Here is a 15,750-nt window from a genome sequence, read left to right on the forward strand (position 1 = left end):
TTCTATCAAATATGCATGCCCCGCTCCCCCTCCCCACCTTGCTCATCAATAGCTATCGACTGATTCTAAAATAGCAATCCAAAGTCACCCGTGGTGAAATCTAACCTCTGGGTTTTGTTATTTGCATCAACGGACCCGTGAGAGTGTGCTGCAGCGATTGCTTGCCATTTCTCATTAGGAGCGACAGCAGAATTGGCCTCTCTTCCATTAGTGGATATCATGAGAGAGAAAGGGAGGGAAAAAGAAACACTGTGTCTGCAAGAAAAAGAGAGTGACAGAGAGGTAGAAAGAAGAGAGACAAGGGAGGGAGTCAGCAAGAGAGGGCGAAGGAGCGAGGGAGCAAGAGAGTGAGATAAGAGAATCAGATAAACAAAGCCACGATAGCAAGACAGACAAAGAGATAAAGAGAGGGAAGAGAGAGACGTTGGAGGTGGCAGCACAGGAAGCTGCCTCCTCTGTCTATTCTGAGGGTTTCTTTGCCGCTCTGCCTTTGAGGCCTCGCTGGTGTCACATTAAGATCATCCATTTGAGGATCTGAGACAAGGCTTTGATGTTCTTTGTGCATACACAAACAGGAGAGTGGAGTGCTCCTTTGACAATTGCCAACTCTACAGAAATATCTTTTTGTATTCCGAGTCTCTGGCCTGCTAGGGACAATGTTATCATCAGAGGGTGAAGCGCAATCTGGTGAATAATTTAATTCACCTGTTCATATTTCATCACTGAATACATTAAACTGAATTTTTTTCCACCCATACTCACTCTAAAACATTGAGGGAAATCTGCTCCCCAGCCCCTCGCTGTCATTGCTTTTGTTGCTGCTTGGCAGGTACAACAGGCGGACAAAATAACAGTGTAGATATATGAAATACCTACCACAAAGTAAAGTACAAGGCTCTGAATAAGTGGAGAGATCCTGAAGTTTGAGAATGTATGTAGAGGGATACTGGAACATTTGTCAAGGCGCAATAGTCTCTTTTTATTTTCGGAATGAAAGTTGTAAAAAGCCACTTCCCATAGAGATTTAAAGATGTCTGTAGAAGAAAAGCGACTGTGAACTGGAACTTGTTTAAAAAGATTTCTGCAGGATTTCCTTTTTTAAAATATAAGAACATTATTGACGTGACCCTTTCTCTGCATCATCCATCGTTGAGGCCAATGAGTTTTCTACAAAGGATATCAGGATCTTCACATGTTTTACATGGATATGATGCCAGTTAAATAGCAAAGACTGGAATAATAATCCTTCTGCTAAACATAATTTCTGAGCCTTTTATTAAGCATATTGCTAAATGTCTGATTATGTTGTGGATAATTTATTTAGAAATTACATTTAAAATTAATCTCCATGGCCCTCAGAGGATAAGCGCTAGAGCTAATGAATGACTGAATGTATTTCTAATTATTTGCTCTTTATTTGTATACATTGCTTTGGGCTTTCAGTCCGTTAAAACACAGTCTTGATGATTATAATCACCCTCTTCTTCAGTCTTTCACTGATGCACCAGCAGCTTGGCATCTAATTATTTGGCTATTCACACTTTATGTCACTTTCAAATGGGCTGACTGTCAGACCTCTGTAAAATCTGAATCATATGCCTACTTGTTGTCCAACATAACATTACTGACCTGTGTAGCTGCCTTTGTAATTGCACAGTTCTCCCCTCAAAGCAACATTTCTTTTTCAGGTGGTGTGGTTTTTTTTTCCAGAACAAATGTATTTGTAGATTCTAAAAGCAGACATACAGCAACACACCCACCCACACATACATACATACATACATACATACATACATACATACATACAGACTTAGCAGCTACTTAAGACAGCCAACATTCACAACACTGATGACTAGGAAATGAGAAACAACTTCTACTGATGATATGTGGGCACTCAGCTGCAGCACTGGGTTTAACTTAAAGCTTCTGAGGGCAAAACCCCCCAATGAGCTCTACAACACCCTCTCAGCCCTCTGACTCTCCACAACTCCAGACAGTCACAAGCAGGTAGACAGACAACTTACGAATGAGAGGCACACTGGCGTTAGCCGTCCCTAGCTTGTTGGAGGCGACACATGTGTAGTTCCCGTAACGATCCTCTGTCATGTTGGTCACTGTGAGGACTGATCTGGAGCTGAGGCTCCTGATGTCGATGCCTTGACCCTTGATAATCCTGAAAAATAGAACACAATCAATACAAATAAAGCTTGTATGTCTCGCACAAAGACACACACAGTGTCAGGGGGAAGCAGCATTAAAAGAAGGTACAAATGTTTATCATCTTTAAGTGGATCCTCAGAATGTACAGTGCTTTATCGCCCTCTTCAACAGATCTGTTTATCCTGTGGTCCATCACAGAGATTCGCTCTGAATACACAGAAATGACCCTGGGGTAAAACCGCTGGGTGCCACTTGACATCTTGTTCATTGCTTTGATGCAGGTGCATGAGGATTACAATGAATCCTATTCCAGTTGTGACTGGCATCTATGCTGTAGAATTGACAAATGTTTAATCGTTCACTTTGATAGCCGTTATGATCTTTAATAGCCTGTAGTGATTAAAAATCAGTCTGTTATGGAAAAAGCCATGAATCCTGATTGTGGGATTATTGTGAATATAAATTAGATTTGTGTTGCTGCAACAGTTTGACATTATAAACCATAAAAACCTCCAGAGAGGGAACACATTTCTATCCTAGCCCTACTTTGGCCCATGACCTCCAGCCTGGCTCCAGTTGCTGTGGCTCGAGTTGCGACCTAATGTCCATCAAATATCTACAGATCTGTTGTTCCCTCTCTGACAACAACTATCTCAAATGTTAGCTGAGAATTCACTGATAATATTGTAGGGTGTCTCGCCTCCTCATCATGAAACTAGCCAATGTTCCCTCTGTCAGAGTGAAAGAGGCATCCCAACACACACATAAACACTCACCAACCTCCATTCAAGAATGGGAGCAGTGACAAACCAAGGGAGAGATTTGCTCAAATCTGTCAAAGTACTTTCGATAGACACAAACTGGCAGCAGCACTGATGGGATAGCTGCATCAATACGTAGCCAAAATGAGAGGTGGCCCTCACTTCATGGTTATTAAATTGGCAATGAAACAGTTACAGCCAGTGTTAATGTTGTACAGAAATTACACATGTTCTGTGCTTGTCCGCGAAAAACAATTAAATGAAGAAATCACTAGTTAGCCATTCTAAGTCACAGAAAGAACCAGTCTTTGAATTAAGTAAAGAAGAAACATGCCAACTTGCCTTCTTAGCAATTTGAATAAATTGAATCCACCCCATAATTACAATTAGCACAGTGTGAGCTGATGATTGAAATTGTGCTCACCAGGAGTGAGTAAATGATGGGTAATGGGGGTAATTTGGTTTTTAAATTCAAGAACTGACACTTGAATCGCAGCTGATTGATGTATGTGCCGTGAATGATTTAAGCCAGTTGCCAGCAGAGATTTTATTAAGATGCAAGGTGAGGACAAGGCATTAATGACGCCTGTTGGAACAGTTTTGTGAGCTTTCCCCAGGGGCTGGACGAATGGAAGAACAAACAAACGCCCTGTCTCTGAGAAAATTCTGACAAACCAAAACAATACCTTTTATAGCATGTGCTTGTTCACAATAATGCCACCATCACTGCTAAACGTCAGCTTGAAAGACGACACTTTAGACTTCAACTTGAAACACATTTCAGTCCATAGACTTTCTTGTGGAGATAAGTTGAGGCTCTATTTAGTCATTTTCTAACAATCTCAACAAAATATTCCTTTTTAGTTAAGTTAATAGCACTTACAAGTTTGTCTGGTGTTTCAAAACATATCCACCAACAGTATCCATTCCTATTTATAATAATGGATTAAACCCCAATGCTCACTGGATATGCGTTCAGACTTGATTGCGACTGGCAGAGAAGATATATCTGATGTGATGATGTCTACTCGACATCTGACTGGTGGGTTCACATACAGATTTAGGGCATGGTCACATATTTATAAAGAAGAATTACATATCTTTACTTGCTGAACGTCGGCAGTTCAGAATGTGACATACACAGATATTAGTAGTGTGGTTTGTAGTCCATAATTTGAGATTGTGGTTGTTAGAGAGGGGTTGTTGTTTGGGAGAAAATAAGTACTGTGTGTTGTTTAGACATCTTAGATGTTAACATTTGGAAAGGTAGAAAGCCTTCCCATCACACTGGTTATTAAATAGGTAACACATAGCAGCAAAGTACCTGTTATCAATGTCATAAATTAACTACAAACATGTTTTCAATATGGCTGTAAAATACAAAGCATTCTAAGCAAACTTTAAAGAATATTTAATATGTGGCACTTGTCTCAAGATGCCTGGAATTAAGCCAATGGCTGCTGGCAAGATGATGGATCTGTGACACAACAAAGAAGCATCCAGAGGATCTGGGGGATGCTGCTGATGCTGTTTGCCGAAATAGCTCATACAATAAAACTGGGCTCACCTTTTCTCACCCTTGTACCACTCAATTGTTGGATAAGGCACAGCAGCCACCTCGCACCTGAGCAGAGCTGTGCGCCCCAGACCAACTCCATGGCTTTTCATCTCATGGATAGATGGGGCAACTGGAGAAAAAACAAAGAAACAAAATGTGTTAGCAGAGAAAAAAAAACAGTGTAAAGATAAATCTGTTATCATGGGGATAAAGGCAATCTTAAGGGAAAAGTTTTAAGTGCCAGTCAGACGTAGAGCAATGGAGGAATGAGGGTTGTTGAACTTGAAAGTGACAGCCTCAGACTTCGTGGTCAGTGCACACATTACATAGTGTGAACTCAAAACTCAGAATCTACAGAGGTGCAGTTGGGGAGGGAAGAGGGCAGCCATCCCCAGCGTTAGGGAAATGAAATGAATTGCACTGCATGGTGATAAATGGCTTAATGGAAGTTCAAAGACTCAATGGTGGAGGCAGGTTCTGTGAATGCAGAATGAGGATCCTTTCATGTGCTGTAAATCTCTTTGCCGGTGTCATGAAGCCAGTTTTACATACGGGCGGACTCTTAAGCAGCCAAGTCCTTTTGTACTTCAAATATTTACCCTGCTTATAGTAACACAGCCTTGAAGGAAACAAAAATAATGAATTAAAGTTATATAGAATTGCAACAATTGACAAAAGCAGCCAGACAAAAGGATTTTAAACACTCGTACCTTTCCCTTCGTCACAAAATGACAATAAAAAAGGTTTCATTTGTTACATGGGTAATTACCGTCCATTATCAGAGTAATGCTGAATTCATAACCTATGGAAGGAAAGAAATTGAGGACAAGGAGTGCTGGCAGTAAGCAGCACTGCTCCTCACAGAACTAGTGGATAATACCCGCTGGTTTCCCCTGATTCTATGTTAATCAACACTGGAGAACTAATCATTATAAGGTGTAGGGTTCAATCTAACAGTGAGTATTTTGTAAACTTGGCTTGACTCCGAAAAGCTTGACAAATGATAAACAGCCAATCTGAGCAAACAATCCCACTCACGGCCAGCTGGCATACAATACAAGCAAGATTACTTTGTGTCATTCATATACATTCTGATTATAAACATGGTACTTTATGATACGTGGAAACCCGCCTGCACTCTATAGGGTCAGTCCTGCATTAAAACAGTAAATTGCCCAGGCATGTCTGGAAGTAAGATGTGGTGTGTGGACTATTTATATTCTAACAAAGAGCCTTCAAGAACAACTTGTCAGTAAGGACTCCAGTCTGTATCCAATGGAATGGCTTGGCCGAGCACCTGCAAACCTTTACTTACGGTTGCATTTTGAAATGTTGTGAAAGATTGACCTGGTGTGTACTGCTGCAGCGTCCCTGGACTGAAGAACTCAGAGATACTAACTGGCAACAAACTCCCAAAAACTTTTTCATTCAGTATCTGAAGGTGCAGCTCCTACAAAACAGGGTAGTTCTGGCGTTTATTCCAGGTATGTTACAGTAAGGACATGATTCCTTATAGAAAATATATGTGTTTCTGTGAGACAGGGGTATTGCAAACATCTGAGCCTTGGTTCAATGAAGGATTAGCGATCTCTCATCCAACTTGTATGACTCTGCGTAGATTGATGAGGTGGGAGGCAACAGATCTGTGTGAGGTGAAAAGATACATGTGACCATTACATGTGCTGTATGATCATGTACGAGAGGCACAGTGAGGTGACAGCTTGCTCTGTGATGATGGATGCCCTTTCATCAACCTGGTTGTGCATCATAATGAGCACATTCATATGATGAGTGTATGTTGATTTCCAGTCCTTGCATATGTGTGCCAATTATGCATTTATTTTCCCTCTTCCGTGGCTCAGCTGAATAATCTGAAGGACTTGAGACCGTGAAACAAGTGCTACATTATGCCACAGCTTCTCCTGTTCATTTATCAGTGAATGAAAAGTTGGATGCCATGCTGCGAGGTATTGTTAGACCTTGACTGGATGTGCTTGCTGTTCCTCAGCGAATGCGTGTGCAACCTGTAGGTGTGTCTAACCTTGGATCTATAAAATATCTAAAGAACACTTTCACCAATTCAGATATGAATCTACTTTGATCAAAACAAGCCTGAGTGCTCGCCAAACCATCCTACAACCCAGCCGAGAGACCTTACCAGCAACTTACAGGAGAGCCATAACTTACAGAAAAAAACAAGAGGGCTTGTAATAAATCAAAGTGTTAAGTATTTGACAATGTACAACAGAAATGCTTAAAAAAGAAGGGGGGACAAGAAGATGCGTACTGCACAGCACATAAATAAAAATAAACAAAAACAAGTATGACAAAATCAATGCAATACCCTGCCTGACAGAGGCTCAGTGTATCCTCATAATCCTCCATTGGTGTCATTGTGCAGTGCCATTGATTATCTGAAGCCTCTGAAAGTGCCAGGGTGACCTGGCTGTCAAGCTGTACAGTTACTAGGAGAGTGGACACGGTGGCCCAGGCAGGTGTGTCAATACTTGAAACCTCACACATAAAGTCACTGTTGTTTATGGTTCTATCAATTTATGGCCTATTTTTTTTTTTTTTTGAGGGGGGGGGGGGGGAGCATTTCTGAGGTTTTCCCTTTTATTTAGAACCAAATGGATCAGCTATTTGCCAAAAAGAACACTGTGCTTTCTTCATTAGACTCAAAGTCGGATCTTGGATGGCAGCCCTATCAGAAGTTGGTTAAAGTCTTGGCAAGTAAAATTGGTAAGAAAACAAAGTAAATCTCGCTGGTCAACATATAGTAGGAGCACCACAGCCTATCCTTCATGGGGATGTATAGAACAATACAAACCATGAGCCAGTGTCAATCCAGACATAACGCATCATCCATCACTGTCTATTAAACCAAGGTCACTGCTCATAAAAGTTCACGAGACTAAATGTGAAAAATTCAAAAGTAGTCTTGGACCCAGAAATTGTCCTTTTGATCACTCAAGTCATACAACTGTTGCAACATGCTGGAATACAGAAAAATATCCTCCAAAGATTCATATGTGGTCAAGAATGGTAAAATTTTATATGCATATCAATAATATCAAAGTCTTTTCAATTTGGAACTTGGCACGGTGCTATGTTAAGACAGATCACAGCCATAAAATCCAGTCCAATCCAATAATTCCAATTTCATCTTGCTGGCATGTCCTAAATCATCATATATTGTGCAATGCACCATCAGGATTTGGAGAGTAATGCAAAGTAGTGCACTAAAAATCATGAAGGCCCAATAATCCAGGTAATTTAGTGTCTGGAGAATGCTGTGGTGGTGCTGTAAATCATGCCTGGAGTCATGGTGACTCCACCAGATGGGGGTGAGGGGTTGGGTCCAGGAATAGCACAGACGAGGTAGAAAAATGGGCGCTGTAAGGCCCTGCCGGGTTGACAAATGGCCTGTTGTTGGTCGATTACAGGCCGACTTCCTTTACATTTACATTCTGTCGTCAAAATAAAGATGCTGTTTCCAATTGTGTAACTCTACTAAGCACATAAATACATGCATGTTTATGATGAATGAAATGTTTGCCCTCACTAATATGAATGGGCAGAGTTTGTTTGGAAAGCACCACACCTTAATGTACAGGCGCTTCACTAAGTTGTCTGCCTTAAGTTATCCTCATGTGACTATTAATGATTAATCGGTGTGCTTCAAGATTGAATATGATTTATTTAGCTACAAACTATTGTTTGCCAAGAGAACCCACAGAACGCAAGGCTTTTTAATTAAAAGATCAATTAATAACCCTACCTCTTCAGCCAGATTTGAAAATGAGTTTTCATTGCAATTACGAAATGGACTCATCAGTGCATGACTTATCAGCTTACACACAGAGACATTGTTCCCCACTGCCATCTGTGGGCTTCGTTGTCCTGTATTTTGTCAGTCAGGAATGGTTCTGCTGCCAAGATTTATTAATTCATTAAGATTTCTATTCAGAACAGCTAGGGAACATTGTGTTCCTTCTTTTCAAACAATGCAAGGCATATAAATAACCAGCTTAGCGTACAAGACTGTATGGATCGACAGCAGTAGGGATTCAATCTATTGTCTGCATTAAACACTAAATGGCTCAAGGTACACAATTTCCTACCTAAACACTGAATACAGAACATGGTGGAGTTCTAATGAGGACCTCTCTACAACCAACATGTGTAGAAATACCTTAATGCATTCCTTTAAGAAAATTCAGTTGGATACAAAATTATTTTGATTAGTCACAAGCAAACAAAAGAAGTCCCAGTGTCAAACTGCCCTGAAGTGCTTCAATCGAGAACATTTATTCTGCAGAAGATCAAGATTCCACTCATTTATTCATGCCCCACATGCAGCAAGGAATCCAAATAGCAATCAAGACGAGAGCTTTGGAGAGATGTAGAGAGATGGATTTACATCCAAACAGCTCGAGGGTACTGGCTTTAACTCTACTTAGGACTGGATCAGAATCCAATTCTAGGAAGCCTTCTCTTTTGAATTGTAAGCCACAGTATTTCAATGGACACAGCAAATAGTCAACGAATGCTCAGTGGAGACCTTGTGTCTGATTTTCAAATACTCCAGACAACAACAGACGAATGATCATTCATTCTACCTTTGATCCAACTGCCTTATCAAAGCACTGCAGTGAGGCAGAGCTGCGCGCCAACTCACACACACACAGTCACACACACACACACACACACACACTCACACACACACTCACACACACTCTCACACACACAAACACACACACACACACACATTTATTTTCTGGAAACTTAGTCTAACCTAAACTACTACTTGTCTTACCCTAACGCAAACCTTAACATAAATCTGAAGTGATTTACATTATGTGGACTTGCTTTTTGTCCCCATAAGGAAGACGAGTTCTCACACCGGGACTGTGTAAACACCACACACACACACACACACACACACACACACACACACACACACACAGACACGTAGAAAATGCATTTCATCAAATGTAAATGCTGTGAACACCTCTGCAAATGTCACAGTAAATAATTATTCTACATGAAAAAAAAAGATACTTTGCAAACATGCCAACACTCCACTAACTTGTTTACTCCGGTGTCATTACTTGACATTGTAATTTTGGGTCGTCATGAAGATGTGTCTCCTGACCACAAGTAAACAACTTTTACCCCTTATTTATCCAAGATGGTCATGACTCCCCTGAACAACTCTGTCAGGGGAGTCAGAGGAGCATGTTGTGGGTGTGTCTACCAGGGCATGGCCTGAATTCCAAACAGGCCCCGATGGCCGGGGCTTTACAGGGGAAGGCAGGGTCAGAGCAAACAAAAGACAAGGTGATGTAAAGAATTTGAAGTATTACAAGTACGTCACTGCATTTCAATTATGCTCAGAAATCTATAACTGGCTGTAATTGCTCACAGACGTTCTAAGGTTCCTTCTCATAATTAATTAAAAATGATCACAGTTTTGTTCGCCAATTACTGTAAGGAGCAAAGAAAAGTGAGGTGCTCTTTTTTGGATGAACACGGCCATGGTGAGTGTGTGAGCAGAATTCACAGCTGCAGGGTACTGGAGGAGGAAGGAGGCGTATAAATGGCTTGCGAACTCAGAGGCACAAAGGGCACAGCTTCACTCTGCGAAACAAGTGAAACCTTGGCTGGAAAGAAAACAAGTGGTGTTGAAGAGAGCTAGTTCAAACCTGAGCCGAACATCTAGATAGGAAGGGACGGATCACACATAAGAAAAGAAAAAAGTTACATGCGCTGTGTCAGGGGAACCCAATTATACTTTGTGTCCAGCTGGTGCAGAGCTTAAAGGAGAGGCTCTAGGAGTCTGAGCATTCGACTGTATAACTTTCTCAGCAACTCCCAAATAAAAACAGGGCCTTCCTACTTAACAAAAATAATTCTGACAACTGTGCTACTAAAATGACATCAACTGATTTGTCTTTTTGTGCACATTTATTTCCTAAAAAATCAACTTGTGTGTGCTTTGTGATCATCACATGCACGGAGAGACGATCGGAACATCTGGCGTGCTATCAAGACAGCATCGGTTAAAGCAAATGAAGCGGCGAGGAGCAAATAAAACCCAGCAAAGCAAGACAGTTTGTCTTGTGTTCTTTCCACGTGTGACTAAAGTTTGTGCAAACTGTCAGATCCCATCTTTCAATATAGCGGTGTTCAAACTCTGCAGTGTCACTCACTCAAGAGCGAGTGAGAGCCGACAGCAATCTCCGGAGGGGTGAGATTTCTCAACAGCATGGATAAGGTCGGGCACCTTTAATTCCTCAGCTTGAAAAAATAAAGAGATCTTCTTTTGTTATTTTTCATGTGCATGTATTTAGTATTGGAAGCTTTTTTTCTGAATGAAGGCGAATTCGTTAAATAATCAATCTCTGGCTTTTCATCTCAGGTGGTGGTTTTCCAAGGTGGTTTCCTTCTCATTCTTCCCTCCAACTCAGCCACCTAGATGTGATATTCACGCCTTTGAGTCACACTGTGTGGTGAGAGATTCAGCCAATAACTGCAGCCACCTGCAGTGAAGATGAATATGTAAATTTTAAAAGTAGGTCAGAGATCAAATTTCATCAGGTAAGAAAAAAAATCACTGAAATTTCCTATTGCCAAGTGGGGCTTTTGAGCCAATCGGAGTCGAGCGTGACCTTCTGCGCGACTGCCATCATTCAGGTCCGGCTGATGAAAGTATCCAGGCACTATTCATTCATCAGCCGACGTGTGAAAACAAGAGGCACAGGCCAATCATTTAATTAATACTGTGTGATTAAGGTGGTCTTTTGAGCCTGAGAGGCATTCAGGCAGAGGTTAAATGTACTGGACTTAACACTTAGAAATAGCTGCACAGTGACAATGCCTCCTCATATCATAGAAAGCCAAATGGCAGGCTTAGTGTTATGGAAGGCCTTGTGTTATTAAAACTCCAAACATGCTACAGCTTAATTTTGTTTTCATTACTCTGGTTTGCTTATTTTAATTAGTGCCCTTAATCTGCAATTAGCCAGAGGTCAACTATACTCTCAGCTTATAAAAGAATTGTTTTGAAAGCAGAGAGAAATTGTTTGGACATGTACTTAATTAGACTGTTAACCCATGAAATGTCAGTGTCACTCACTCCTAAGCCACCTCATTAGAATGATAGAAGAGAAATAATGCAGACATGACTGATTGGTGTTTGTGATTTAATTTAATAGAACTGCTATTACAGAGAAGGATACTCAACGGACCAAGACAAAGCACAAGACGATGGCCTCTTAAATAATTGAACAAGAAACCTCATTGAATTCTGTTAGAATAGAAAGGTAGTGTAATTATTTGATATCATAAAAAGGTTAAACAAAAATATGCAACAATTCGTCTTTAATATGTAGAAAAATTACTAGACTAATGTTATATATGTAGTTGACTTGTGCACGTGTAACCTGTGCAACCTTAATACAACTTTTATACATTACCTTATGTGCACCTGAGACATATCCAGTAGATTTTCATCATTTTAATTTTTCAATCTCAACAAACTAGCACTACTGTTATTGTTTGGATTGATCGAATGTTATTGAACATTTTAAAGTATCCATGGGAAATCTCTTGTAAAACTCACCACTGTATAATTTGCAAGCAAGCATTGTTGAGATGGTGATTTTATAAACCAAGTTCAACAGCTGCACGAGCATGTGTCCACACTTTTTACCATCTTTGAAAAATTACATTTCTTTCTTCTTACCATGCATGTATCCTTACTTGCTTGAGTTTCAATGTCAGCTAAAGTCTTTATCTTAATTCCGAATTTGGCACAACGAAAACTCATCAATACTCCCCACGCTCTGAGGCGTCTGGTGGAGAAGGCCTGATGTGTGACAGTAGGGCATGAATGATGCAGTAGATTGGGATGTGGTGCAAATGCTTCTTTTTTCCTTCGCCGGGCAAGTGCCAGGGTGGTGAGGAGGCAGTGAAGAGTGGCCACCAGCTGGCTCCAGCTCTGCCTGCTGTGGCCATATCACCCGCTCCAGTGGACGACTGTAATTCATTTATTCAGCCCCCTTATCTTTGTAAATGAGCATGTGTCACCAGTCACCATGGTGGGGAGTGAGAGGGCAACTTTCATGAAACAGATACATATATGGTTTTAGAGCTGATACACTTGTTAATTCATTGGATTCAGTCAACAGAAAACGCTGCTTTGACTTTGAAACAGATACAGAAAATGTTGTGACATTCCACAGTTTACATTGAAACTATGGTGAAAGATCATTTTTACTGTCTGTTTTGCAATGAATCCTCATCACAAGCACGTGGGGACAACAGGCGAGACCTTGACTGTCTAGAAGAGCAGTGCAGCTCACACAGGCCCGGACGTTACACTGAATATTTAAAGCTAAATTTAATGAGGTACTGAATCTTTTTAGGCAACCACAATGCTGCTATTTGAAGGTGTTGAAAACAAAAGATTACTTGAAGTTTGTAACATATGTTGTTTATCTAAGTCCCATGGTTCCACAGTGCTTTGAATACAAAACAGATGCAATAAAATACAGGACCTTTCATATGCGAGGTGCTAGTGAGGCCAGAGAAGTCCGACTCTGTGGAGTTTACTCAAACAGGACGTCAACAACTAAAGAAAGAGAGATCAAAGTTTAATGCTTTTGCAGGCTGCCCCATCACCTTGGGTAAACTAATTACTGGAGGCATGTGAGTCACACATCTGCTGCAAGAGAGGTTTCCCGTCCACCGGAGCTCCTTATCAACACGGTCTGAATAAACCATGTAAAAACACACTTATAAAAAAATGCATGCTACTTTAAGGATGCAAATATTTCTCCCAACTCCAAGGTGAATCGTATTGAAACACATTAATTATTCAGAAAATGTGGCATTGATCATGCAGGATGCTGTTCCTGGAAAAAAACACTTTAGAGCTTTTTGCATAAACATCGAGAAGTTTCAATTTAAAATATACTCTTGGCATCCTCCTGCTTCTTTTGATAATAGTGTCCAACACATTGTTTATGTTTTCTGTATTCTAATCCGTAGCCTTTCCAAGAAAGGCTTGTGATATGCAGCAATTAGGCAAAGCAGAACCTCAGTTTTTCAGTCCAGAAGTCAATGTTTAAAGTCTCTACAGTTTCTCCCTTTGTATTAGAGATATTTTCATAGATCTGTAGATAGTAATAAGTCCATGCACCGACTAGAGGATTATGTAAAATATCGTGATAAACCGTTTTCTGAAACCAATTTAAAAATCACAAATCATACATATGGATGATTCTCTTCATATATGACCCAGATCCAAAATAAAGTATAAGTTACTCTGGCTGCTTCAGTTAAGTGTGGGCAGCAGGCAAATATCACCTCAGCACTTGACCAACTACGGCGTTCTCCCACTCGCTCCACAACGCTCCAGTGCTCTAGCTGCGGCAGTGACTTTGCCTGACAGCAGAGGAAAGACCTCCCAATCAATTAATTCAAACTAAACCCACGTAGTTCTGCTGTCTGGCTTTAAAATGTGGCCAACTGCCTGTGACACACCTTATCAATAATTGTGGGAATGTCCTTTTGTGTAAGAAACTGGCAATTGTCAAAGCACTTTTCATCCTTGGACCTGTGTCTCAGCAGAGCTATAAATAACTGGCCTCTAAAACTTCACTCAGGCCTGGCTCATTAGAGGCAGACATTACATAGAAATAATGGCCACAAGACTCGGGTATTATAATGAAGCCAGAATGAAAGCTGCCTTAACACAGAGAGGTAGAAGTAAGCACACACATTATCGGACACAAAGTTATTTCAAAAGAAGAACTAAATAGTCAAGACTGTGTATGAAATAAAATATTCCATTTCTTAAAAGTTGAATTGGAAAACTTACATGATTAGCTTTCAGGATATGACTCAGTAACTGGGCCAGAAGGAGCCCCCCCCTCGTCTCTGTAGCCGACTGCCTGATGAGCTTTGCCAAAAGTGAGATTTAGCACAGGGCATCTATACACATCCTCCATGAATAGTGAAGTAAAGGAGTGCTTTTTAAAAAGAGAGGGAACAGCAATCACTGTCTAACGCCTGTTCCTGCTCATATGAGTGGTGATTTCCATGTGACCACGCCAGCTAAAGCCCAGTATCGCTCATTAATGCCCTGGCTCCTCATTACTGTCTCCTCACACTTTTGAAAGACTCATTACCTGCATAATGGAATAGTGCTTGGAACAGTCAGACCTTTCCTTTTTGTGAATTAATCACCTATACGCGCAGACAAAAAGGGAATTCTCACATTAAATATTAAGAAACTTCCACTTTTTCAAACTTCTAAAAGGTACACTTTCTTGAAGAGCAAAGCCGAGGACACGGCAGTGGTATCATAGAAGGCTGCCCTTATGTCTTTCATGTGTCAGCAAGGCCACTGTGGGGAAAAAAAGAAACGCAAGGAAGAAGAAAGAGATATACTTACAGTTGACTGTGACTTTTACTGTTTTGGTGTCAGGAGAGGCGATGTCATTTAAAGCGCTGCATTCGTAGTCTCCAGCCTGGTCCCTTGTGATGCTAGTGATGTTAAGATATTCACCACTGTCATACTTCTTGGCTGGAAATAGAAAAATGGAGACAGAGTACTTACACCGTGTCTACAAAGAATACAAACACAGCACAGATACACATGAAATATATATATATATACTATTATTTTATTTTTTTCCCTGAGTGGAAAGCCTTCACTTGTTGTAAATAGCTTTCAAGTTTAAGTCTGATTAGAATATACAATGCGATTAGGTATTAAGCTGAGCCCCTGATTACCCTCCATGCATTCTAAAACAACAGTGGATTAGCACTGCTTCCATCCACTCAGACTGATATGATGGCAGTAAATACAATGGTGGTGGATTTCCAGTCATCCGCTCATCATTTGCTCAACTCCACACCGTGCTCTTAGAGCTACTTCCTGGAAGACAGACACATTTGAGGGCTCAATGAACATGTCAGTGCTTTACAGTTAGCTAGTGGTGCCAAAACACAGGAGCAGAACAGAACCATGACTGGCATATTGGCAGGGGCGTAGAACCAGCTAAAAAGTTGGAGGGAGCACAAACCCACACAAACATGTCCACTCAAATGGAGAAAAACATTTAAAACACACAGTTAGTGGTAACAGATGAGCATTCTAGCTCAATGTGTTTATTCTAGGAACTGAATAAAGTAAATGGGAAGAACTAATGGTGAATTATAATATCAAGTTCAGCATAATTCAGCCAGAATAATCAG

The 15,750-nt window shown here is 40.7% G+C and overlaps 1 protein-coding gene across 3 annotated transcripts in view; it reads right to left on the reverse strand.

The window, feature by feature from the left end:
* negr1 (neuronal growth regulator 1) overlaps positions 1-15,750 on the reverse strand; it is a 126,813-nt gene that overhangs the window by 38,085 nt on the left and 72,978 nt on the right. For all 3 annotated transcript variants that reach the window (XM_020081468.2, XM_020081470.2, XM_020081469.2), the window contains exons 4-6: positions 14,945-15,076; positions 4,489-4,609; positions 2,025-2,173 (exon numbers count right to left, since the gene is read on the reverse strand). In XM_020081468.2, coding sequence (XP_019937027.1) covers positions 2,025-2,173; positions 4,489-4,609; positions 14,945-15,076 — 402 coding nt within the window. The remainder of the gene's footprint in view (positions 1-2,024; positions 2,174-4,488; positions 4,610-14,944; positions 15,077-15,750) is intronic.

This window comes from Paralichthys olivaceus, chromosome 3, assembly GCF_024713975.1.
Source record: "Paralichthys olivaceus isolate ysfri-2021 chromosome 3, ASM2471397v2, whole genome shotgun sequence".
In the NCBI taxonomy this organism is placed as follows: domain Eukaryota; kingdom Metazoa; phylum Chordata; class Actinopteri; order Pleuronectiformes; family Paralichthyidae; genus Paralichthys; species Paralichthys olivaceus.